The sequence below is a fragment of the Poecilia reticulata genome, chromosome 4 (genome assembly GCF_904066995.2).
Source record: "Poecilia reticulata chromosome 4, P_reticulata-male-v2, whole genome shotgun sequence".
Lineage (NCBI taxonomy): Eukaryota > Metazoa > Chordata > Actinopteri > Cyprinodontiformes > Poeciliidae > Poecilia > Poecilia reticulata.
This window is the reverse complement of record NC_088833.1, coordinates 22,701,370-22,728,802: the sequence shown is the minus strand read 5'-3', so window position 1 is coordinate 22,728,802 and position 27,433 is coordinate 22,701,370. Positions and strand designations below refer to the sequence as shown.

At 39.2% G+C, this 27,433-nt stretch overlaps 1 protein-coding gene across 1 annotated transcript; it reads left to right on the top strand.

Moving 5' to 3' along the window:
* The first annotated feature begins 130 nt into the window (after nucleotides 1-130).
* On the top strand, nucleotides 131-27,433 carry cilp2 (cartilage intermediate layer protein 2). The gene is made up of 9 exons (XM_008407227.3): nucleotides 131-991; nucleotides 10,147-10,221; nucleotides 11,885-12,154; nucleotides 12,295-12,477; nucleotides 12,926-13,081; nucleotides 14,627-14,944; nucleotides 15,285-15,393; nucleotides 16,203-16,360; nucleotides 20,297-27,433. Exons 1-9 carry the CDS (start codon nucleotides 928-930, stop codon nucleotides 22,711-22,713), a joined length of 3,750 nt encoding a protein of 1,249 aa, XP_008405449.1. The 5' UTR covers nucleotides 131-927; the 3' UTR covers nucleotides 22,714-27,433.

Here is a 27,433-nt window from a genome sequence, read left to right as displayed (position 1 = left end):
GCCACTTCCACTCTCTGGCAGTGCATCACCGCGCAATCAGCAACTGTTAAAATGTTACAAAACTGAACCAGAAGTTGAACCAGAGGAGGGTGAAGGGGGATGGGGGTGGGAGGGAAAGCAGCAGCATCTGGCTGTGGCGAGAGTGAGTGGAGGAGATGGGGGCAGTGAGAGCGAGCCACAGTGACAACTATAGAAAACGTAGTCTTCACGTTTACTCAAGTGTAGACCACAGCTATATTTAATGATGGGTATTGAAGCCATTTTGTACATTAAAAAAGCAAGATGAGATCATATGAAGCATAGATTATTATTTTTTTATTTTTTTGGATGATCTAATTTTAGACAATGCTTCACTGTTTAACAAGATGGAGACAGTAACCAGAATAGAAGTTTAAAGAAGGAAACAAACACGTGCACACACCTGTTCGCAGGACAAATATAACAACTCTGTTGCAGAGGAGGCTCGACCCACGAGCAATAAAAGAGCAAATTCCTAAATTAAGCTGCGGTTGAGTCAGAAAGATGAAATATGAGATATGGATTTGAACAAAGGGGAAAGCAAACCTCTTAGTTTGTTGGCCCACTGACTGTGTGCATCTTTCTCCTCTCTACCCCGAGCAGGCCCTCGTTGTTTCTTTTTTTTTCTTTCTGGACAATGATATGGGGGACCCAGATGTTAACTTCCACTAACCAATGGTAAAGAGAGAGGGGCTGGATTGGTGTGCACTCTTGATGCCCCTTCTTTTAAAAAGCTCCTGTCTCCAGCCCACACGAGGAGGAGACACGGCGAGACTCTGCAGGACCGGCAGCATCACCCACACCTGAGGATCCGAAGCCCACTTCCCCTGATCAAGTGCTGCAGAACCAGTTGTTTGCTTCTTCTTCATCTCGTATCCATGACGACTCCGTGATCACACCATCAGCACAATGTTGGAATTAACTAAGCTGCCACTACTGCTCTCTTTTCTGGCCTCAGTGGCTCTAGGTCAAGGTAAGAGAAGACTAATTTAACTTTTTTTTTTGCATTTATTATCGCTGAAAGTTAAAAGATTAAGAAACGTAAAAGAAGACAGTTCTGGGAAGCAAAAAAAACCCCCAAAAACTTAGGGGTTAAACATTTTTCATCTCCTTGTCATGTCTCATAATAAACAACAACAGACGGTTTACGACACCGCTCACATGTGTGGACCAACTGAGAGCAACTGTAGAGGTTTTTCCGACTTGACGGCATTCCCTCGAGGATGTCAGGGCAGGACTGCTTCAGATAAAATGTCTGGAGGACGATGAGATAAACTTTGTGTGAGTGTGTGTGTGTGTGTCCCAGATTGAACTGTGAACCTGTAAGCTTATACATTAAGAACTAAAAGCATCAGACATGTTCATGTAAACAAATCAAGCGCAAACGATTGTCCAATTAAGACAGTTTATATATTCAGATGGGTAATGGCTGTGGAGATCTGCAGGGAAATTTGTGAAAGTTATTTACATTCTTTCAGAAAGACAGTATTGGACTCTGTGGTTACATTCATTACTCTCCTCATTTGCCCTTAATTGCTCGTGTGAAAACAAAAAGCTGGTTTCAACCCCAGTGCGATTAGCAACATGTGGGGATGAATGAGGGGATCATTAAAACTTTTCTTGTGGTTTAACTCACAGTAAAAAAAAAAAAAAAGTGCAAACAAAAAAGTCAGGCGTTAGTGTATAACACATTTCAGCAACAAGGCAATTCAAAGAACTTTACACCATAAAAACATAATAGAGTAACCAATTATGAGACAAGCAGTAAACATTACATGACCCAACCAAACAGCTGTTGCGTCATGCTTATTTTCTTACAATCCCAAAATACAAAACACAATCTCAGCTCTGTCCTGTTCACTTGTTCATAATAAAGCGTACAATCGTGTGGGATATGGCAGACAGTCATAAATGTTGAAAAAAAACAAACAATTGTGTTGAATTGTTTGAAAAGTAGACACAACTTTACCAAACGTTATCATTTGACACCTACCTCTTTTGTAACTAGAGGTACAAAAGAGGGCACAGTCGGCTCACCAAATGGGACAAAGCTCGATATTTGAGTTCACAAAAACAGGAAGAGAGATTAAATTAACAAGATTTGAGGAAGTAATAATGCAATCACTTTAGAACGCTCCTGTGCAGATTTGACAAAGCAACTTTTTGTGGTGTCGATGGATGTCATATTTTAATGCCAAAAAGCATCGCAAATTGCATAGAAAAATGGTCACATAAATCCTAAACTGTATTTTGAAAAATCTCCGTTCAGTGTAGAATCATTCAGTTCAGCTTCGATTAGTCGAAATACTTTGGATTTAAGTACAATACTTTAATACAATTGTCGTGTATCTGTACTTTACTTAAGTAGATTTAATAATGGGTACTTTCTACTTTTACTCCACTACATTTTACAGTAAGTATCTGTACTTTTTACTTCACTGCATTTCTCCAAAAGTGTCGCGTTACTCGTTACATCCAAGTCACGTTGCGCTTTTTTCCGTTAAAATGTGAAGTTCAGGGACTTAAGGTGGCGCCGTAAAATCTAAGCAATAACATGTCTTATGTGTCTGTCGTCACCCATCGCCTCCACCTTTACTCGCACGCGGAGCTCCAGACATGCGCAGTGGTTTCCTCTGAGACGTCTGTCTAATGGTCAGTAATATAATAGCGCTGCATAAATCATGATTTTACATGGCGACATGTAAAATCAGCGGCGCTTCGCTTTCACAGACGGTGGGGACTTAGTCCAACATTTAGCGTCACTTGGAAGGAAAGCTTAAAAAAAGGTAAGCTCCTTGGACGTGTTGCTACCGTGTTTCCCCGATAGTAAGACACCCCCGATTGTAAGACGTATCAGGGGTTTCAGGGGGTCGGCTAATATAAGCCGGGGGTAAACACGGGGGTATTGCCGCCTCCCTCTCATCTAGCTGCGCGCCGCCTCCTGCCCACGTCCGCACCGTCCCCCTCTCCATAGTCACCGCGCCGTCCCCTGCACTTCCTTTTATAAAACTGTTTTGTGGTGAATACAATACTGTTCAGGTTGTTAATAAATATAAATTTTATGGTTAAAACAAAAAATTCGATAATTTTTTTCCAATATAAGACATACCCCGAAAGTAAGACATAGTGGGGCTTTTGGGGATAAAAAGAAAGTAAGGAAACACGGTAGCAAAGCTAGCTGTATGGAGACACATGTTGCATCCGCCATGAAAAAAAGTTGTCACTCATGCGCTGAATTATTGTGTGGAGGTGTTGACTGAGGTGTCGCAAATATGGGACAACGCTGAGACCAAAGTCTGCATTGATATGACATTCAGGAATGATCTGATTCTTCTGGACGGATCTTTACTGATTAAATTTATTTCAGCTCTAAGTATTTAATATCTTGGTGTTTTTATGGGAATGTGGATCTTTCAGATCAATTTGAGAAGCAATTTTGATAAGTAAAACTAAATTTTTTTGTGTCACGTAGCATGGGGTGCTGGTCTTGGTCTTGACTTGGTCTTGGGTAGGTGGTCTTGACTACAACTCTGCTATGTGGCTCCTCGGTTGCATGTCCTCTCCCACTCACCTTCTTTCCATTCCCTTTCAGTTGGATTTCTTTCAAAATAAATGCCACTGGTGGCAAAAAAAGTGAAGTTCACGTTATGTTAGGACAGGAGACAAGATGTTTCCATCACTGAAATTATGAGGGATAGAATCACATATCTAAGTCTAAACTATGTTACAGAGTGTAAACATAATACAAACATGCTTTATCTGTGGCATTGTTCATTAAAATGGCACATTACTGATATATTCAAATTAAATACGATCAGTTCACTTAATGATATTGTATTAGGGATTAGGTAATGCATTCAGCAAGTACTTTTACTTTTAATACTTAAGTATCTTTAAAAGCCAGTGCTTTTTTTTTTTTTACTTAAGTACAAATGTTAATGTGGTAGTTTTACTTTTACTTAAGTACATTTTTTTGAGTACTTTCTCCACCACTGGATTTCAACTAGGGTTGATTGGATGTAGTCCAAATTTATTTGAAAAAACACTAAAACCTAGCTGCAATAGGAAGCTCTGAAGCAGAGACCAACTTCTTGTGTGTAAGATATCAAAAGTTGTTCTCACGGTGATTGCAAGCTATTTATGTCTTTGTCTGTCTTTATGTATCTCTGTCTGTTTCTGCAGCATGTTGGGTCTTATTCATTGCCTTTGCCGTCAGTCAGCTCACAGAAGTATTTATTATCTGACTCCGTTAAGACAACAGGTCAGACTGAGAATAATTGCCTACCCTCTTACTCCAAATTAAAGTCTGTCAAACATAAGCATACAGTTACAAGTGTAAAGCTCTCACATTAATTTCCAGGTCTCATAAAAATAGCTTGAGCTAACTTTACCAAGCCAAGTCACACGGTGCCAGCAGCCAGACAATGCTGCCACCGTGGTGAGGCTTTGCATTCATGAGAAGAATTGTGGCGTTGCGATCTCGTGCCTAAACACATCTTTATGTCACTTCCTGCTGTTGTTCAGTTTTTCCCGATCTTTTGTCCAGCTTGATCGCATCTGACAATTACAATTACCACTTAACACACGAACATCACAAGTGCTCTCCAGTAAATCTCACCTCCTGCTGCTTTGAAAACTCACTGCTCTTCTCGAGTGTCACTTTCTATCCAAGTTACATCTGTTTTCCATTATTATTATATATTTTTTTAAAGTGAAGGCGCTGGCAGTTCATAAAGGCAATCGAGTGTGAATAGACCATAATAGTCTCCACATCTTGTGGGACTCTGAGGCCTTCAAGTCGTAAATGTCTGGCAGAGGGGTTTGTGCCATATACTGATGAGTAAATCACAAGACCAGCCGACAGAGAAAGAAAATTTATAAATGGTTGTTCACATTGATCTTGACAGAGCAGAACACTCTGACCCTAAAATGGATAATAAACTTTTAGGTTTTATGCCACGCTTCTTTAGCGGTACATCCCCACATCTTGTGAGAAGGTGGTGCGTCTTGGCCTTATTTCACTCTCTAACGCTGCGCAGGCAGACCGTCCCCAAAGACATAAACCTTGGTCACCTTGGAAACAAGGCGCAACGATCACAAAGCAAGTGGCCCATTTTTTTTTTTATTTTTTTTTTTTACACCTGCTGGATTTGTACTTTCCTAACTGAGAAAATGGACTAAAGGGGGAAGTGAAGGAGCACAGGTAAAATGGCTTTAGCGTCCTGTTTTCTAACTTTGCTGAAGCAGCCAACTTGCCGACCGTTTCATGCGATCCGTTCTGTGCGTTCAATCTGCTGCTGCAGCAATGACTTCGCAGAACGTCTCCATCCGTCTGTTTGTCTTCATCTGCTCTCCCTTTGTTTCTAATCTGTCTCTGCTTCAGGTATTTCTCACAAATACTTTCCCCACCTTTTTTCTCTTCTTTTTCCTCACTCCATCAAATTCTGCCCTTCACCTTTCTCTACTTATTCCTCCGTCCTGCTCCATCAAACACTATCCTGGCTTTGTTCTCTGTCACTCTCTCCATCCACCCCAAACCTCGGAGATTTATGGCCTATTTTTTCTATTTAAAGGTGGCAGCTGTTGCTGAATGCCCACTGTATTAGAGGAGTTGCTCTGGAACTACCACCCCTTCACATGAATCTTCCAGTCCTCTCTTCTCTCCACATAACTTTAGGCAGACACCAGGGCTACTTCTCCAGATGCTGACCACTGTCTGTTCCAAACACAAAGCCGTCTGGCCAGATGAGTTAAATGACTGAGACGAGGACGTCAGTGGATCAAAGAATTATAAATAAATTCACATTAATTTATTTAGTTCTGTGTCGCATTTTTAAATTCAACATTTTCATTTTCCCATATACACACACGTGTGTCCAGAACATATGTAAAGCTGCTTTAGTTGAGCTATTTTACTGTTTTGACCAGAGGTTAAAACTTGAACTTCTTAAACAGTGTGAGCAGCTGAACTTTTAAACACCTCCCAACTGTTTCAAATCTCAAAAAACAATACAGTGTTCATTGAATACCTAATTTTAAGTAATTAAAAAAATTTATCTAGTCAAGCGGTAAGATTTGACAGTTGCTGTCTAGCTTTATTTGCAGTTGAATGTGAATAGAAACAGTGTTTTCAATCAGTTGGGACATTTTAAAAAAATAGATATCACATTCAGACAAGAATTAGCAGCAAGTTCAAACCTGGGTCTGGCCAAAGCACCAGCCTGATGGTGTTTCAAAAACAGCCTTCTACTTTTCCCATATGAAATATTAACAGAGTCTGACCTGATATGAAGTGATATGGGCAGCTGGGGAGTTAGCATGGTGTTGAATAAATATGCCTTCTGATATAGTTTCTATATTTTTATGATCTGTTTTTGTGATGACTTACAGTAAATTTAAAAAGTCATCGCTTTGTCTGTAATCGGAAAAACGTTTACGATTGCTCAAAAATGCACAGGTGCTGTTTCTCTGGTAGGAATGTTGGATTGTCACTCGGTTTTATGTGTTTCTAAGATGTGAACAGGATGCAAGTTGCTTATGGTAACTGTCTAGCTACGGTGATAAGTCTCAGGAAATTAAAACTACTGCTTTTCTAACTTAATACAAATGCTAGCTGTGCTACAATGCTGGAAATTCAGTCGATTTCAGCTGTATTTCTATCTTCTTCTTTAATTATGCTATGCCAACTTCATTTATGCTATGCTAAGTACATTTTTATCTCTCTCCATATAAAATACATATTTTGTGTTTTTACTGTTAAATAACCTTGTCGTTGGTCCTTTCTCTGTCACATGAGAGAGTTGGAGCCCCTGGCATTCCTCTCTTCTCTGTGCAAGTGCATAAACAACTCTCATATGAAAACATAAACAGAGCATTGCATGCACAGGCTCACACAGACAAATCACTCTCAAGTCGAACATAAAACACTTTTGTACAAACAGATTCACCAAGTAGGATTTTTTTTAGTTCAAGAGTAGTTTCTTTTTTTTTTATCTTCTCCATCATGTAGGGACTTTTAGTATCATAAACAGAATCAAGACCACCTATTAGGCCTTTTCTGTCTGCCAACTTACATCTGGCAAAGACATACCTCCCCAATATGAGTGAAAACATTCTGGGTGCAATTTTTTAAAAAGTCTTTCATTTTCTCTCCTTGGGAGTTTTCTTTTGTTTTTTTCTTCCTTTTTTTTCTTTCAACACAATACAAGCACTGGAAACTCCCTCTCAAAAAATGAATGAAAGCAAATCTTCACAAAGTCACAGAAGATTACTAATGGAAGATGTGCCTAAGTCCAGCCAAGCCGTAAACCACTATGACGTATAGTTGGTTAAAAACAACAATAGACTCTGTGTCTCAAGATGAATCCACATTTAGAAGAAATCTGGTTGCTAAAAATGATGTTGTTTGGTGTTTTGCAGCCATCCTTCAGTCACCAATGGAACCTGAAGCAACTTTACACTGTTGGAGATGCTGATGTATCTTGTTACCTAATCAATGTTTGCTTAGGGTCATTCCAAGATTGACTATGGATGTTTAATCCTACAAAAAGTGGTGTTCGAAGACATTTTGAATATGTTCCTAATGTTAAATAAATTTAAAATATCCTAAAAGCACCAATGAAAAAATCACAGACTAGATATACTTCAGTGGTGAGGCACCTCCATGAGTACGTGTAGGAGAGCATACCATAGCAAAAAGCTCGGCAGGAAACAATGTTTTCATCAAACTGTTGCGTGTTCTTCACCGAGCTGATAAAGTTGAGAATCGGTGCCATCTTGTGGATGAAGTGGAGTCCAATATTGAAGGGTGTCTGAAGAAATTAGAACAAAAATTTGCAAGGTACACCAATCAGAGAACACAAGGACTTTGAGAGACGGAAAAATACTTAGGAGGAAATAACTCAGACACTGAGTAAGGAAGAGTCGAATCGTGGAAATGAAGGAATTTGTCACGAGAAATATAGGAAAGTAAAGCTTGACCGTGAAATCTCAACCGTCTGTGGACAGTGCACGCGGGTTTCATGTAGAATCTGCACGGCTCACAAAATATGCACAGGATACCCGAGTACGTGTGAGCCTGAAGCAGCAAATAGGAAATCATAAATTGTAACATTTCTCCCTGGGGTTTGAAAAGCATGTGCTACTTGCTTCTTGATGGGGTTAATTCACTCACATACCAGCCACATGAAGCAGTAGCCCTGCAAAAAGCCTGTGGCCTTTAAAAAGTGTTAATATGTCAGTCAAAAGCGCGAAGATCCCGGTGCACTGGGCCAGACCAGACCATATACTTGCCACGAGTGAGGTCAGCACTCCAACATTTGCCTTTCTGCTGCACCTAATCTGTGTCTCCCCTCTTAACTTTCCTAAAACTATCAGACACCTTGTAAAACCAGAAGACTTGTTTTGGTGTTTGGTTTTCAATGTGAAACATCTTGAAACGATAATCAGGGGGCCAAGAACTTGGCCGTAAATTAACTTGGAGTTGGTGTGAGGGGGAGTAGCGCTGTTATGTAACAAGCCGAAATGCTTCTTTAGAATTTCTTGGAAACAAGACTGCGTGCGGAGTTGAAAGGATCATTAATAGCCGCGGGTCAGGGTCTCCGAGCTAATAAGCTAAGTGAAAAGTTGTTTATGTATTCTGAGCTACAGTATGGCAGAGGGAAGAAAATGTGTCATGCATTCTGCAAGCACTTGTTAAATCAGCGAGGACCAATACATACATAGTGTTGATAATCAGCGAGCATGTGTGTAGGAATGCAATAATGACATACAAATCACTGCAGAAAAAGAAAGATGGGGAAAGTATTTGATTCCACCCACTGAACTCAATCTGCAGGCAGCAGACACAGCTGCTGAACACATCAATCTGAAGGCATTTCACTGTGGTTCTCAAGTCAACCCAGTAGTTCAGAGACACAAAGCCATATGGAAAGTGTACAATGGCTTTTTAAAAGCTAAATTAAAAAAAAAAAAAGAAAGGGAAAAAAAAAGCGCACCAGCTGCCTACCCAAGCCAACCTAAAAGCGAACATTATGTAATTCCTAACATCCAGAAATGTTACTAAAAGGTTTTAATGGTTGAACCAAAAGAGCTGGCATGACAATAAAGAGCTGAAACATGCTATAAAACCAGAAGGGACATCGATCAATACTAATGTGCTGGGATTCTCTGCTCATAAACTCAGCAGGGATTGTGCCTACTACACACATACACGCGCACACGCACACACACAGATACACGGTGAGAGGCAGCATAAGTAACTTTTTGTTTTTGTCACGCACCATGACATTTATTTTTTTTTCTAGTGGCCCAAATGTAACCCAAAAAAGAAATGTCAAGCAAACAATTGACGTCTTTTGCAGCATTAAAAATTAGTGGTGGAGAATAAATGAATCATTACACATTATGGCATGGAAGAAAATGTCACCGAGTCCCATTTAATAAATCAAAGAGCCAGAAACATCATATTTCATGTGTTGTTCTTATTTATTACACTACTGGCACAGAAACAAGACGTTATGAAACAGTGAAGTCTGAGACGTGTAATAATTGCTGCATTTATGTGTGCATATAAATGTATAAATGTAAAAAATTGAAATGTGTTAATGTTGCTTAAGATAGCTAATTTCCATAGGTTTGTAATGAGCTACGCTAATGAATGGCAAAATACATAACTTTTGGCAGCAAAAAATACAAATAAGCAGAAAAGAAATAATATATTTCCACAAATAAACCATTTTTTCCAACACAGTTTTTTTTCATGACAATTTCCAGTTTGATACATATCTGAGCACTGGCTTGATGGAATTTAAAATTCTTCATAAGAATCTAAAGTGACCCTTTTTTCTTTCAACAATGTCGGAAGCATAATTTTAAATGTTGTAATTACAGTTGTCATACCAAAAAAAAAAAAGAATCACTGCTATGCTTACTTTGATTTACCCTGGGGTATATATGAATGTTGGTTTTTCTAAACATACAGAAAAAAATAAAGAATTTTAACTAATAAAGAGTTCATTTATTGAGATTACATCTGTTGATATACAAGGCACCAATAGGACTTTATGATTTATTGGGGTATGTTGGGGTATTGATATAATTTTATTAATTTTTTTACTTTGTGTGCAGGATTTTTAAGGACCAGGAACCCATCAGACAGGAGCAAAAGAGTGGTTTTCAATACGTTCACGGACTCACAAACAGGTATTATGGCAGTTTTTGAAAAGTTTTTTTTTTTACTTAAAACATATCTCCAACATCTTCTTGTTTGAGATCTGTAAAGACATTTATGCACTTAATTTCAAAATCTTTTTGTGGGTTTGGTATTTTTATCAAGCACCATCTGGGAGCAGACCATCCCATTTTCATTATGTGAAAATTTACATAAAACTCTAAAATTCATACATAAAACTCTTCTTTTGCCTGTACTTTTCACAGGCCTGCTGCAAATCCAAACGCTTTTTACATGCTTCACTTGATGTTCACGACTCCATCACAAGCAGAAAAGGCTAAAAGTCAGCTCAGCACATTTTTAATGGCACTAATTTCCTGCAAATGTAAGCAGCCAATGGCTTAAAATCTATGCCCAGGGAACACTTCACCAAATATGTCTTATTAGCAACGACAAACCTGCAGTGAGCATGAGAAGAAATGAACAATTGTTCTTTTATTAGGACTCCTCCCTGCGTGGGACTGATTGAAGACGACAATAATTGGAAGGAAATCCACTTGCGTCAAACATTAACTTCACGCCTGCATGAAATAACACAAGGCTCTAAAAGACATGAGATTTTCTCACTGTTCATTTCAAATTTAACTAATCCCCAATGTACTGTCATCTTTAAGGACTACACATTTTTAAACATCTACAAAGAGTTTTCCTTCTTTTCAACATTCCTCTTTTTTTTTCTTTTGAAATATCTTTTTTTTATGGCATAGAATAATTTGTTTAAACTATGTTTATTAGGAAGTCCATTGCTTTTATTCCTTACGTTTTCTTTGAACAATCCTTTAGGCTTCACTCTATGTGCCACAGAGTAGAAAAAAACATATACTAAGCCCAAGTCAATTTTTGCACAAAAGAAAGGAAAATTGTGTTATATTATAATACATTTTTGTAATAGTGCTTCTTGTAAATAGATGTTATTGCACTAAATAGCCGGATTATTTTTCTTTAAATGTTGTCGCACTTATGAAAAAAATATCTTTGTGGGTTGAGCTGATGAAAAACTTCAGAATCTAGAGTGAATGGAGTTGGCTGCTTGCAGTTCTCATCTCAACCCTACAATCACCTTAGATATACACTGTTTGTGCCAGACTGAACGACACGTACACACTGGGTGATTTGAAGCAAACACTGGTTAAAGGCCTGGACGCCTTCTCACAGCAGCGTGTGAGAAGACAGTAGCCGGCTGTTGTGGTTGTTTATTATCTCATAACCAACTAAGGCCCTCCTTTGAGACATGAATAAATTGTTTTGCTGCAAATGTATCTTCTTTTGCCAAATTCCTACCATCCAATCCACTAGGCAACACAAAACAAGATTCATTAGCTGAATAACGTGAACAGAATTGGCAGAAAGGATCTGGCAAGTTTTACACAACCCGTACCTCATACTCGATTTCACTGCTCAGCCCTCATATTGATTTTTCTTATGTTTGAAAGGGAACATGCTTTCCAGTGGTTTATGATTTATTGCTAAAGAGGCACTCTGTTACAACAACAACAACAAAAAAAAAACAGCAACTGATCAAAAACAAATGCACTTTTGTGTGTGAAGCATTCCTGCTTCTTTAGAGTAGATGGTGCTTTCCTGAACATTTCTGGCCGTTTCAAACAGTTGGTTTCCATCTCTGCGCGCCCCCAGGTGTGACTGAGTGGACGTCTTGGTTCAACATCGACCATCCTGGTGGGAATGGAGACTACGAGCGCCTGGAAGCAATTCGTTTCTACTACAGAGAGCGGGTTTGCGCTCGGCCCACGGCCATGGAGGCCCGCACCACAGACTGGGTGGCAGCTGCAGACACCGGTGAAGTGGTCCACTCCAGTTTGGAGAAGGGCTTCTGGTGCATCAACAAAGAACAGCCGTACGGTCGAGTCTGTTCCAACTATCATGTTCGCTTTCAGTGTCCTCCAGGTAGTCCCCATAAGAGCAGCTTGTTGCGGCGCAAGCTGTCACTTAAATATGCGATGTTATATAACTTGTCATATAACTGGCTTTTTCTGGTACAGAAACTGGTGAGTGATTTGAAATCTTAAGATCTCTTGTGTGCGCAGTGCAGAGCTACTGGACCAACTGGAGTGAGTGGGGTCCCTGCTCCACCGCAGTTTGCAATGATGTGGGAATCCAAGTTCGGCAGAGGAAATGTGTGAGCGCTCAGCCTATGCCGCTTTTGTTCGTACCAGCATGTGTAGGACACCATGCGGAGAGGAAGGAGTGCTCCACTCCACCGTGCGCAGGTCAGTGAGCTGTGACGAGAATTATCCTTACACCTGGCCAAAATTACTGGGCGATTTAGAGAAGCCAAAATTGATTTGGGTTTCTGATTTAGTCTGAAATGAGACTGTGTGATTCATCGGCAGGTTAAACCGTAACACTGTCAATGCAGCATGTTGTTGTTCCCTTTATCTTTAGCATTCTGATGTCCAAAAGTGCTTTTACACGCTCTGTTGACTATCCCTTTTGGGTGGTATGCTTCTATAAAAGCTGACAGACTTTACTTCAAGTAATCGTCCGTGATATTAGTACTTCAGCTGGAGTTATAATCAGCTCAATGCTCAAGATACAACAGATAGAAGTGAAGTGTTTTCAGCCAGCGAACACCAATGAATGACTGGCAAAAGTACTGAAAAGATTTACTGAAAATAAAGTACTACAAATCCCTCTAATCGCCCGTTTCTTATATAGCCAAGTGGAGTCCTTGGGGTCCCTGGGGGAGTTGCTCAGTAACTTGCGGTGGAGGTCGCAGGACAAGGAGAAGAACTTGTGTGAGAACCTCAGAGACGGTGCAATGTCCAGGACGACCTGCTGAGGTCCAGAAGTGTGGAAGAAGTCGATGTCCTGGTAAGCTCCGACTGTTGTAGATATTGTGTAAAATGTCTTTACACGATTTTATGTTAAAAGATCACTTTCAAACAGCAAAACCCCCCCCCAAAAAACCAGCAAAATCTCTACAATTTTATGTTTTTAAAGTCAAACTTAAACTTTAAAGTTTAAGTTAAAGTTCAAGTTTAACTTTAAAGTTTTTAAAGTTCTTCTCTGAAATTGAGATAAAAATGGACTTTTTTAAATATATAAATCATTCAATCCTATTTATTTAGACAGATGGTCCACGAAAAAAAACAAGAAACAGACAGAACAAATAATAAAGTATTATTATGTCATCCCAAGTGGGAAAAACCTTCCTGAGGCTAATTATGGAATATTCACATTTCAAATAAGTTCATTTCTTATGTAATTGATAGTTTGTTTGACTTAAAAAAATAATATTTTAGTAATAGGAGCTGGGCATGTTTCTAATAGGAATGAAAAAGGGAAACAAATGATCTTCTGGGTTTGTTTAAGTTACCAAACTGTTGCTAAAATGCAACAGCAAATAAAACATTGTTTTTTAGGGTTTGGTGCTGCCAGAAGTCAAGAAATTGGACGAAACGACAGCAGCAGACTGTCTGATAATAATATATGTTTACAGTTGTTAATTGGGAGCACACTGACTCTGTTGTTATTAAAGCCATGGGACCTTGTTGTAGTCACTGACATGCCAGCACTTCATTCAGGTCGAGCACAACAATCGACGCTGTGCACAAGTCCAGAAAATACTGCAGGCTTTCTCCAAGAAGTAGTCAGGAGTTTTTGCTAGTTATGAGAAATGAAGCTCGTTTGTTGTGGCAACGTTTTGCACAAATAATGTTTTTTCATCCACTTGGCAGATTGGAACTTTTCCTCTGAAATCCTCCCGCTTAAAACCAAACCATTTCCAGGCCCACATCTTGCAACAAGCTCCAAACAATAAGCTGCTATGATGACTGCAAAGCTGCTCATTTTTAATAAAGTCGTCAGCTGAGGTGCACCTGACCATGTGAAATATAAACCAAGTTGCTTTATAGTAAAAATAAGAATCTTGATATGACTGACAGTTTGTTACTATAAACCCATATTGTGGCATTGACAAATATGCATAACATCATCACATTTTAGATTTTTACTCAAAAGAGGTTGACAATATACAATCATAATTAACTGTTTTGACTATGTTATTGAGTAACCAAAGCATTTCTAATTGTAGTTTTCAATTTGTATCACCCTTATGAGAGTGATGGATGGTTCTCTATTAGCTTCCATGCCATGACTGTCTGTGTTTTTTGTAATTAAAATAAATTTAATTACAAAATTTCTTTTTTGGGTTCTTATGCCGGTCAGCTTTCTTTCAGCCAGCTGACCGGCACTATGCAGTAGCAGCTGCATTCCTCTCTCACTTTAAGACATAGAAACGATGGTATTACTAACCGTAAACCATACATTTTTTTAACACTGTGATTCCAGATGTTTTACATTTCTATTCTTCAGCACATTTTTCACACTTTACCTACTGTATGTCTTAACAAACAGCCACGTGCAAGCTGAAGTGCTCCGAAGGCCATCCCAGTGAGGACTGCAGCATTTGTGTGTGTGAAGGCCACATGCTGTTCGGAGACATCCAGACCGTGACCGGAGTCCCAGTGGCGGGGGCCAGCGTGGCTCTGACCAGCCACCCCAAAGTGATCCGAACTCTTACAGACGTGAAAGGGCAGTTCACGCTATCGGGAGTCTGCTCCTCAGGCTCCACCTCCATTGCCATCAGCAAGGAGAAGTTTGTGCCAGCGGTCGTCTCTACTTCCAGTAACGCCACCGGGATTTCCTGGCTGCGGGCCGTCCTCACGTCAGCTGGTGAGTGCCAGTAGATGGAGTAGATAGATCTGAGTAGGTGTTGTTGGATAAGAAAACATTTCCTGATGCTGATTGTTTTTACTGGGCAAATCCTACTTTCAGACAAATAAAATACCCCAAAGTCAAGCCCAGACCACCTACATAGTTGTGAAGAAACCCAATAATATTAGAACTGTGCTGCTGTAAGACTGTAATTCCCTCAGCAACAAGTTTTTAAAAGCCCAGAGACCAATGTGAGAACAAAGTGCGTGTCGGGCTGAGTTTTCAGAGCTCTGTAACTTCTGTCTCACCACGCACAGAAAACAGGTGTTTAAGATTTGTGCTTTTACACCTTCCGCAGAAAAGCCATACATCGTGAAGCACCCAGAAGACAAAGTGCGTTACGAGGGAGGAAGGGCGCTGTTGTGCTGCTCGGCTACAGGATCACCAGCTCCTGACAAATACTACTGGTAAGAAGAACCGCAGGTTTATGCAGTAATACACACATATACACTGTTAGGGGTGAGAGGAATGGGTCTATTTTCAAAGTGAAAATACACTGAAAGGGGATTTTAAAAACAAACAAAATGACATTCTTCATGAAAGATCAAATGTAATAGTTAAAGCACACTAAAAATACAGAATTAAATGTTAAATGGTTTGAATTTAGGTAACATTCATCATGCTTTTCTGGACGTACCAACCATTCAAAGTGTTTTTTATTCGACACGTTCATCCAATCTCTCTCACACATCACCAATGGGTGCGTTTACATGTGGCAGGGAGAAGCTGGAATTGAACCTGCAACTTCCAGGTGGTTGCAAAAAATCCACTCTTCCAATGCCACAGTGTAAAATGTGCATACAAAGTAACTGTAAAGATTTAAGAAACAATTCTGAGTTTAAGTTATTTCAGTTTAACAGCTGATGTGCCGATATATTTCTCTTCCTGGTCCAGCAGAAGCATTAACAAAGAAAAATGCTAAAAATTTAACCACAGTTGAGCATTACATTTGCAAATGAACGTGCTTGGTTAACATTTTCATTTCATTGGATATGGTCACATGCAACAGGAGGGACTGAATTTATTTGGATTGAATTAAAACAGTAAAGTTTTAGGCCAGCCAGACTTGTAGAAAGAATCATTAATAAAAACTTACAAAACATGAAGCCTTCACCTCCGCTAAGAATTGTATGTGCTGACTTAAGGAGCTTTATTAAGAAATCAAAATCTAAATAAATTAAAGTAATCTGTGTCCATTTCTATAAAAATAAACCAGGTACCACAATGGGACACTGCTGGATAAGAACATGTATAAGTATGGAAACGACCTTGTGCTACGGGACCTAAAGCTGGAGCAGTCCGGGGAGTACTACTGCAAAACCAGCAACGCTGCAGGCAGCATCAAGTCGTCCCCGGCTCACCTTACTGTGATTGGTACGTACAGACTTAAGGAAAACATAAAACCTCATTTCACGATAAAAACGTCTTTCTTCTAAATGCAAATATAAATTCACGGTGGTTTTTATTCTTTTCAAATTTTTTTTTTATCGTCAGTGAAATCACTGATGTGAAAGCTGACCAACAGTGTTGATTTTCACAAGATAGCAACACATAACATTTTCCGCCAAAAGAAACGCTTTGTTGTTGCATGCAGGTGAAGCCGATTTATCAAACATGCAACATTGTTTTTCCATCAAGAAGCCAATTTCCTCTTTATCAGCTCCAAAGGAAAACATTTTCGACACGATGATGGCGAGATGCTAGGTGGGATTATGACTCAGGATGGCTCTTATCCCGGTGCATTTGACAATGACGTACTGAATTTTCCACAGGCTCAAGTAAAACCACTGACAGAAACCAAACAACCACAAATAATTTGACTGTATAAAAAACAGCCGCTGCTAAAATTGAATACACCCTTTGAGAGGAATGCCAGACCTGGGCTACGTTCAAGTCATCCATGAGCCATGTCCGTGCCTTAAGAAGAATCATATAAAAACCACAGTGCTCGAAAACCCCAGGAAAGACAGAAGTCGGTTCGCACACAGTGGAAAAAAAGCAAAAGAAAGTAAAAATAGCAGGGAAATCTAACTGAGCTAAGGGATTAGGTTTTATTTTGTTTACATTTGTTTGAAATACAGTCGACTCATGATGGATTTTTTTATTTATTTTTTTATTGTTTGAAGTGGCACTGGGTACGGAAAACCCCAGACGGCAGGTTTTCTCCAACATGCGGTGCATAAACTAAACTCTGAATGTTCCTCTCTCCATCAAGCAACAAAATTTAGCCACATTAAGGAGGGAGAACTACAGTGCAGCGAAACAGTATTTGCCTCCTTGCATATTATATACTGTTGTTTTTCATTTTTGTTTCACACTTTATACAGTCAAGCAAATTTTTATACCAGACCATGGCAACCTAATAAACAGAAAAATAGTGATTTTAAAAAGATGATTTCATTTAAGAAAGCCAAAAAAAAAGATTTTTCTTTGACCTACTAACTGTAGATGCTACCCGTAAAGACAATACCTGCTATCAAACATTTCTAACAACGGGCAGTAAGTGTTACGCTGGTGTGAAGGAATTTCAGCTCACATTTGCCACATTGAAGGATTTCCAAGTAAGAGCAACATGTTTACTGTCCCTCCACATCTCAATAAGATATAAGGCTGAACATTTTATCAAGTTGGTCCAGAACTGTAATTTGACTCTTTTTGAGGTATTCAAAGGTGGTCTTCAGTTAAATTTCAGAATATTTATTCCAAAGGGAAATTATACATTGTTGTATCATCCAAGTATCTTCAAATAGTGGTTGGATGGTGATGTTGTGGGCAGAAAAGATCTCCAGTAGCTGTCAGTCTTGCAACAAATATGAAGAGGCTTTTAACTGAATGGTAAATTGCCTGTACTTGAATAGCAATTTATCAAATCCAGACGACCCCAAAGCGCTTCACACACTGATGGTGGCAAGATACTGGTCTGCAACCACAGCTGTCCTGGAGCAGTCTGACAGAAACAAGACCACCACACACCAGCTCCATCAGTGACCACCACTAGCACGCGAGACAGGCAAAGTGTCTCGCCAAGAACACAACAAAGGAGGCGGATGGAACAGCGGCTCAAACCAGAAAGCCACCGATTAAGGGATGAACTCCTAACACCGACACCACCATTGCACCAGAAGGCTGCTGCTGTATGATAGTTCGGTTTCCAGGCAGCAGATAATATTCCACAGTGAAATGTCCTGGATGATACCGTCAGTTGTTGGCAAGCACTACTAATCCACCTCATTTGCTTTTGCCACTCCTCTTTAAATATTTGTCTGGCCGAACGGTTAGAAAGCCGGGTAAAGAGGCGTTGGAGTCGAGGATATGATCCTTTCCCGCTATGATTGTTGGAAGAGACGGTTTTAGCTTCCCACTCAAAACCTCCTTTCCAACTCGTCTGGGATTTGGGTTAGGAGTTCAAGTATTAGTTGGGCTTTTGAGATGCTAATCAGCTGCTCTCGGTTGTAAAAACAATATGTTGTAGCCACGGCTATGCATCATAGCAACTGTCTGAAAGTTTAAAAAATGCAAAAAATCTTTCCAGCTGCACAGTGTCCAGTTGCAAAGGGAATAATTGTCCAGACATTCAATGTCTGAACCAAAGAAATTATGAACAAAGGTCTCTAACAGGACATACCAGTAATGTAATGTAACAGAGCTACTCCCACATGATGCCACCATTAACATAACATATTCTTCATTTATTTATTGTGCATTTAAAAATCTCCACATTTTCAGGTTTCTATATTACTTTAATTTTATTTTATCTGTAGGTACTTTATTTATATGCAGTTGTTTATATTGTTGTTAGATACATGTTATATTCAGTTGGGTTTATTTTGTTACTTTACTGCTGTAACAAGATAATTTCCTCAGTGTGGGATTAATAAAGGGCTATTTCATTAGCAAAGCAATTCAAAGTCTAGATTCTGATGTTTGCATTTCTATAACTAAATTCTAGAGCTTTCTAATTTGCTTTCACCACTGCCCCATGTTTTCCCCATTTGTCAACAATGGTTCTCACAGTGGTTCATTACAGTCCCAAAATCTTAGAAATGACTTTGTAGACTTGTGGATATCTGCCTTTTTTTTTCTTTCCAATTTGTTCTTGTGTTGCTTTATCATATATTTTACTTGACTTTATGCTGTCAAACAAGTTCTGTTAAAGTGAATTCTTAAATCTTCACATTATGCCTTGGTGGGATTTGTGAAATTAAATCAAAGAATATGGTAAATCATAATTAATTAGTGATTATACAAGATAACTGACGACTCTCTCATGCAGGGTTTAGTTTTCCCATGAAAAATGAAAACAGAATTTGAAAAGCTGCTTTGTATTTATTCCCTGACAAGGAACCTTCACAGTTAAAACAGTAGAAATCTAAAAGGGAGCAAATACATTTTTACAGCACTGCGGGTAGAGCCTGTTCCCTATGGTTCTTGTCAGGTATGGCAGAAGTCAAAGCAATTTCCCTCAGGCAACAAACAAATCCCTGCAGCCCAAAGTTCATTGTCACAGGAGACTCCAGCATGTGAGAAGAATAACATCTCCACCTCAGAGGAGAAGTACTAGTCTTGAGATAAACCATTTGTTTTTGTGTTTACATTTTTAATTTAAACACTAATAAACTATGTTAATTATAGTCAGAGCTGGCTCAAGACATAAGTGAAATAAACCGCTAAAACCCCCAAAACCATTTGAGACCCACATGAATCCTTGAATTTAGCATACAGAATTAGTTAGACAGGTCTCATATTAGGAAAAGTGGCGGAAATGCAGCATTTACATAATCATATGCCTAAGGAAGCTTATCTTGTCTTGCCTCATCCATCAATTATTTGGAAATTGAGGGGTACCTAACAAGAGGATGCTTGACTGCTTGAATTTCAGGATATCAAGTGCAGTAATTATATTTCAAATATCTAGATAAAAAATTACTGTTTCTTTTTTAATTCAGTTTAAATGATCTCTAAATACATGTTCACTTAATTTGTAATTATAATCTAATCCGTGCTTCACTGTCCTGGTTAGACACATGTTGATGCCAAGAAGCAATTTTCTGTGTGTGCGCTGCTGAATAGGTTATATGACTTTATTTGCAGTTTAAATAACCATTATGAATGTAAACATGTCCATTAATTTTATTTTGCCATTTTAGGTCTAATATCTCATTCCAAACAGAACGTCTGTCAGATGCTAGCAAATGAAGAAACTGAAACCTCTGTAATTATAGCATTCATCTCTATAACATTTGAGTTGTGAAGGACTGCCTCTCAATATTATGACACGCATTTTAACGTTGAATATAATCTAATTCACAGCTAACGGATCGCCGGCATGCAATGCCACTCCTGAAATGCACCTCATCAGATTGCCAATGGACTGCGTTCAACCTGGCACTCACTCCAAGTACTACAATGCTGGTCGATGCCCTCACAACAATTGCCCGGGATCCCTCGACTTTGACATGCGGTGCAGAGACGGAGCTGGATTCTGCTGCGGTGTCCAGGAAATGGAGAGTCGAAACATTGACTGTGGTACCTACAAACTCCCCATACGAGCGGTGAAACAGTGCAGTTGTCAGAAGTGTGTGCAGCCCACCGTGCTGGTTCGTGGCCGAGTTGTAGCAGCCGACAACGATGAGCCTCTGCGATTTGGGCATATTTATATTGGTAAAGATAGAGTAGGCACCACCGGATACCAGGGAGGGTTTACATTGCAAATTACTCCAGATACACAAAGATTGGTGGTGAATTTTGTTGATCCAACTCAAACGTACATTGACACTCCAAAAGTGTTCATTTTTGACAAGAAAAGTGGCTCCATCTATCATAACGTGAAAGTGATGAGAAAGCAGACACCGGTTGATATAAATCCAGGAGAGACCAATTTTATAGACCTTGGGGAAATTAAAGGGGAAGATCCGATAGGGCAACTGGTCATTCCACCCCACTCCTTCCATAAAGACAACGGAGAAATCTATGAGGGGACAGTGAAAGCCAGCGTCACATTTATTGATCCAAGAAACATTACGACAGCAGCGGCAGCCCCAGGTGACCTCAACTTTGTGGATGAAGAAGGTGATATGCTGCCATTAAGGACCTACGGCATGTTCTCTGTTGACTTTAGAGATGAGACCAGCAAGGAGGTTCTTGGGACGGGGGCAGTCCAAGTTCTCCTTGACACGCAGCATGTTAAAATGCAAGAGCACATTCCCACAATGAAGCTGTGGTCTTTAAACCCAGATACTGGTGTCTGGGAGGAGGAGAGTGATTTCTCCTACAGCGCGACAACTGCTGGTGGTCATGGACGAAGCAAGCGTGAGGAGCGCACCTTTCTAATAGGCAACATGGAGATTAGAGAACGCAGGCTCTTCAATTTAGACGTGCCCGAAAACAGGCGCTGTTATGTTAAAGTGCGTGCCTACATGAGTGAAAAGTTCCTCCCGACTGAACAATTGGAGGGAGTTGTTATCAGTTTGATAAACTTGGAGCCCAAACCTGGTTATTCATCTAATCCCAGAGCATGGGGTCGGTTTGACAGCGTCTTAACTGGACCCAACGGGGCTTGTTTGCCTGCTTTTTGTGATGCCATGAGACCAGATGCTTACACTGCTTATGTCACAGCCATTCTGGGTGGAGAGGAGCTGGAAGCAGCTCCGTCTTCCCCTAAGATGAATCCAAACATCATTGGAGTTTCCCAACCTTATCTAGATAAGTTAGACTACCAGCGTTCTGATCATGAGGATCCAGCTCTAAAGAAAACTGCATTCAGAATCAATTTGGCAAAGCCTAATCAGAACAATTTTGACGAGACGAACGGACCAATATATCCTTATCAGAATTTATTAGCTTGTGAAAATGCTCCTGTGGACGCAAACCATTTCAGATTTTTCAGAGTGGAAAAGGACAAGTATGAGTACAATGTTGTTCCTTTTGAGGAGAACGACTTGACGACCTGGACGGGAGACTACCTCTCTTGGTGGCCTAACCCTCAGGAGTTTAGAGCATGCTTCATCAAAGTCAAGATTCACGGCCAGAAGGAAGTGATGGTCCGGTCAAGGAACCTGGGAGGAACACATGCAGAGACGAGGGGCAAACTTTACGGCATTAGAGACATTCGCAGTACCCGTGACATGCGAGAGGCTAACACCTCAGCTGCATGTGTTGAGTTCAAATGTAGTGGCATGTTGTTTGATCAAGCGGAGGTGGACAGATCACTCATATCAGTGATTCCACAAGGTAGCTGTCGAAGGATTAGTACCAATGGCCTCCTACAGGAGTATCTCATTAAACATCCTCCAGTTGCTCAAAACAACGAATCACACGCATTCACCATGTTAGCCCCCGTTGATCCATTGGGACACAACTATGGCATCTACACAGTCACAGACCAGAATCCCAGAGTTGCCAAAGAGATCGCTATTGGGCGTTGCTTTGATGGCACCTCCGATGGTTTCTCAAGAGAGATGAAGTCAGACTTTGGTGTGGCACTGACCTTTAGCTGTCCAGAGAAAAAAATTAACAGAGAAAGCCTCTTCCAGCGTCTGCAGACCAATCCGGGTCAAACATTGTCTCAGATGGCAAGGGACATGAGGGAAGTGGAGGGTCTGCAGGTGCAGAGATCATCAACCCAGGTCGTGGCTTTTCCTTCAGAGCAGCGGGGAAGGACCCAAAGTCGGCGAACTAGTTCTGCAACCAGAAGGAGAGCATCCATGCGAGCACAACAGCGCCAATAGATGTGTCATGAAGTAGGTTATCTATGTTTACCGTGATGGTAAAGTTGAAATGGTCAATGCCTTCTGTTTTTTAATTCCTTGGACACTAGTGAAGACTAATTTGAAGGCCCTACATCTAGACAGTAACTGTTGCCTGTCAAATCAAAAGTATGTCTTGCTTTCTGACAGACAAAAAAAAAAAAATTAAAAGACTGAGACATATGGGCAAAATCTAGTGTAGATCATTTGTTTTATAGTAACTTGAATGTTTTGGTTTATTCATTTTGTTTCATTTCTCTTATAAAAGGTAAATATCACTTGACTTTTCATAACTTAGTGCCTTGTATTTATTTTTTGCCTGTGTTCTAATTTTATGAATGAATATGCAATATTAACAGTGGACCTAAGAACCTTTTTATGGGGTGTATATGTGGGAGTTTATTTCACAGACATCTTTCAATGCTTGATCTAAAACCAAACTTTCAAATATAAATACTTTGGTAAACCAAAATACTTCGTGACTGTAAGCTGCCAATGAACTCATACTTTCAAGATCCCAGCATAAGGTCTTGGCTGACAGATAATGAGCCTGTTTTCCACAAATTTGTAAACTCTTTCCACCGACAGACGGTCAGTTCAAACCAGTGTGGTATGGCATGCCAAGATGGGTAAGAAGGATCGTTTTAGACATACTCAATAACATTCACCAATAGTAATTCAGCCAAATGTCTGTCCCCACGTACTTTAAATGTGCCAGACCACAGTTGTCACTTAGACAAACATGGATGTCATTAGAGAAAATTCATGCCAGGAAAATAAATTAATGTTGAAGTATGAAATAATTTCCTATGCACATTCCAGATAAACATACAAACAAACTAAATACAATCTAAACAATGAGTATGTATTTCTTTCCTCTTACAGTAAAAGACTTAAGTTTTGCATGGGCTTTGATTTGTTGCTGGGGTTTTTGAGCTTTCCTAATGTTTGAAGTGCGGTAGTGATAATGAAACATCAAAACTGGAAAAATTCACCATGTTTTAAATTACAGCACATTGTTAAGTATAGTAGGTAAGTGAAACCACTCCAAGAGTATGATTAAAAGTTAATGAATCCTTAAGAAAACTCTTCAAATAACTGGATATAAAGAAGTATAGAATAATTAAATAAGGCACAATATTTTGTGCTTTCAGCTTTGAATCCGAGTCTTTTTCTTACAGCTTTCTTCCATCAATAAACAGTCCGAGAACAGCAAAAACTCAGTATTAAAGGTAAAGACAATTGTCTTTTTTCTTAATAGGAATAACTAAACTACATTGAAGAATGTTGTGACCCAACTAATCAACAAGCCAAATTAAATTGTGCTAACAGTAGCATAGCTAAATTGTGCTAACAGTAGCATAGCTTTATAAGAATCTTAGTATAGGAGCAACACTTGACTTTTTTGGAGATCAGCACTGTCAAAAATTTAACTATGGTTCTGCAAATAAAAGTTTGTCCAGAGGTTAATAGAAAGGGTTCAAAGAAATATTAACATACTTTATTTAATAAATAAATGCACAACTTTTTTCTAAACTGATCCTCCTTTTGGTTGTTTTATCCTTTGAGATATGGCTGTTCCATTATTGAACCTTTAAATCTAAACCTCCCAAGGATATTAATAATTTTGGGCTTAACTTTTCATTGTATGGCTGTTATTATATTTAAAGATGTAATCAGACTGGAACTTAGTATCAACAAATGCATTTTCCTATGTGACTGTGATCAGTATCAGGGACAAAAAAAGGAATATTCATATAAACAAGTGACAAAATAGTTTTATAGTTACAGAGTAATTGCTCGTGGTTCATAAAAAATAGATCCGAACTGCAGCTCAGTTCAGTTGAGTGGGATTTCTTTAATTGAGCTTCTTGAAGGATACATTAGATTTAAAATAGCTAGCTTAATAGCAAGTAGTGTGTCTGTACAGCTTGGCAAAACTTGCATTAAACTTTTTCACATAAATTGTGATGTTTTAATCTTAGTCCTTTTGAATTTGCCAACATGTTCATACTCAGCCTGTTGTTTTGTCTGCTTGAATCTCTTGGATGTTTTGCATCAGAGTTTCATTTCATTGGTAAACCTCACAATTCTAAGTAGACCGTTTCTTTGTTTAAGAAGCGCATTGCATTGCTGAAACAAAACAAAACTAAACTAAAAAATTCACCTTGGCCATGCTGTAAGTGGATACTGTGCCAAACAAACACTTTTGGAGGTTTTGGGCATGGAAGCTTTTTGACAAATATCTTTTTAACTTGAAGTCATTATTAGTCTTAAAATTACAAGCCCAGAACTTGTTTATCATTCGTCTAGCCTTTTGTAAGCCCATGGGATAATCTATTCAAGCTGAACTAATTTGCATCCAAATCCAATGGGAGCACCATTGCCCTTGGGGAAACAGGAAGGAGTCGACAAGTAAATACAGGCTTAATGTTAATTAGCAACTAGGACTGGCCTGAGGTCTAGTGAAAAGTTTGTACTTTTGCCAACTTCAAAACACGGTAATTTTCTGCAAACTAACTCAAACTCAACTTTATCACCAACAAAACGCTGGGCCCCGAGTATTATTATAAATGAGTACACCATACAAGTGCTAACCAGCACACTAAGCATTTGTTTGTTGTCAGTTTTGGCATTACATTTACACATGCTATGCAACAGATGAAGAGTCTATCTAAATTACAACCATATATAAACCTACAGATACATTTGGCAGCACTTTGCAGATAGCCGTCGTTTCCAGAAAGGCACTCACAGTGACAGTCTGGGTCATCTTCGCCATTATCACCACTCTCCACTAACCACAAACCTGTTTGCAGAAAGATGTTTAGACCTCCAGATTAGGACAAAAGTCTCCCAGCTCCAGATGCTCGGTTCGCCCAGTAACAAAGATGATAATTGAATCCGTGTGTCAAAAGAGATAAGTCTTCTAATGCAGCGGTGTGTCAGGTCAGTTGAGGCCACTCAACAGATGTACTGCAAATAAAGGAAATGTCAAACTTTAGACTTCAAAAAAGAAAATAGAAGCGAGATTATCTCCTGATGGATTCAATCATTTCGTTCTCTTATTGAAAAGGGGAATGTGGTCTTTGGTCTCACTGTCTGTCACTTAAAGGATCCTGATTTTGAAAAAGTGGTTGCAGCTGAAGAATGCAGCTGTTTTTTGTTTTTTTTTGTTTAGTTTTTTTCTGAAAATGCTTTGAAAGGAGAATTTGCTTTGTCAAAAGATATTATCCTGGAAAAAGCCAACTGTGTTCTCCAGCTGGTTCCTATGTCTCGAGAGAATTTAAACAAGTTCAAGGGACCTCTGCAATGTTTGTCTTTATGACGTGAGAACGTTTCAAATGGATAAAGTGAGCCTGTTCACACTAACTTGGATATTTTGCAAAACGAACTCACATGTGTTTCGCGCCTACATATCTCATCCACAGCTAGCAGAATTTTGGCTAAAAGACAATATATAATCATACTGAATCATGAATCATACTGCTTTCACGTTGTCTTTCTACCTTGAGAGATGCACATCTAATTTTCAAATCAAAGATGTGATGACTTGGGCCTAACTTAAAGACACATTTTAAAGATCCTAATTAAGAAAAGTTGGTTCCAAGAAAAGAGAAAACAGAAGAGAGATCAATTTCCAAACTTACAACATAACGTTAACAACATAAGAGAAAATTCAAGTGTTTTCTCTGTCACTAGTGTATGAAAAGGTTATGAAAGTGAAATAGGAGCATTGCGATGGTGGAGATATGAGGCATCATCTATATCTCAGTTATTACCTGAAGGTTTACGTTAGCTACGGCGTTAAGACATGTTTGGAATACCTTCCAATGCTTTTGGCGTTTCCAGGTGCTAATGTTGCGTTTCCCCTGCTAAGCCAAACTGCCATCTTTAGGAAACATATACCTTTTTTTTGTTGTTGTTTTCTGTGAAAGTAAACTTCTCGCTTTAGTTTATGTAGCAAAAATGTCTTGATTTAGTTTACCCAGCAAAGCCACTTGGCCAGCGGGACATATTGTACTGTATTTGCTTCATTAAGTTCACAACTTATGCAGAACAGAAAACTGGGCTGCACTTGACAGCGGACTAAGTGTGCTTTTAGGAACACGCAAAGAATCTATTTTTAAAGAAAAGGCTTTCTTTATTTGGGTCTGGTTTCATGAGACCCTCTGGTTCAACCCAGACATAACAAAATAATGTTTCCAATAAAAAAAAAATACATATATACACAGTCTCATGATAATTATCAGTGAAAAGGAAAATGACTTGGTTTCAGAATACTGAGACCAGGTTTCTTCTCTGTTGGTTATCTATTCCTTTAAGTTTTAAAGCAGAAATCCTAAAAGTTTGAATCAAGAGTTTATCAGCAAGTATGAGCAGATTCAGATAATTTCCTCCTTGTAAATCACAGGTGATCTCAGTGAGATCATAATTTATTTAGAAGGTAAACCAGGAGCCCTTCTTCAGTAAATGAGGCTAAATGTGTGTTGGTCACAGGGCCCTGGGCATGGCATAGAAGAAAAAAAATAAATAAACCACTGAAATCTTGACAGCACTCTGTATTGTATAATTGATGCATGATAATGCTGATTGCTTTGTTTTTTTCTGAACTACATTTTAGTGTGTAAATTGTGTCTTGTATTTAATCTATAATTAAACTATGAACATGAAACTGTAAATAAAGGTGTAAAAGGACTAA

Excerpts from the sequence above, each read along its gene's own strand:
- cilp2 (XM_008407227.3), top strand. The coding sequence starts at position 928 with ATGTTGGAATTAACTAAGCTGCCACTACTGCTCTCTTTTCTGGCCTCA. Across the intron at positions 12,155-12,294 it reads TCGCTTTCAGTGTCCTCCAG|TGCAGAGCTACTGGACCAAC; the intron begins GTAGTCCCCATA and ends TTGTGTGCGCAG. Across the intron at positions 15,394-16,202 it reads GCTCCTGACAAATACTACTG|GTACCACAATGGGACACTGC; the intron begins GTAAGAAGAACC and ends AAAATAAACCAG.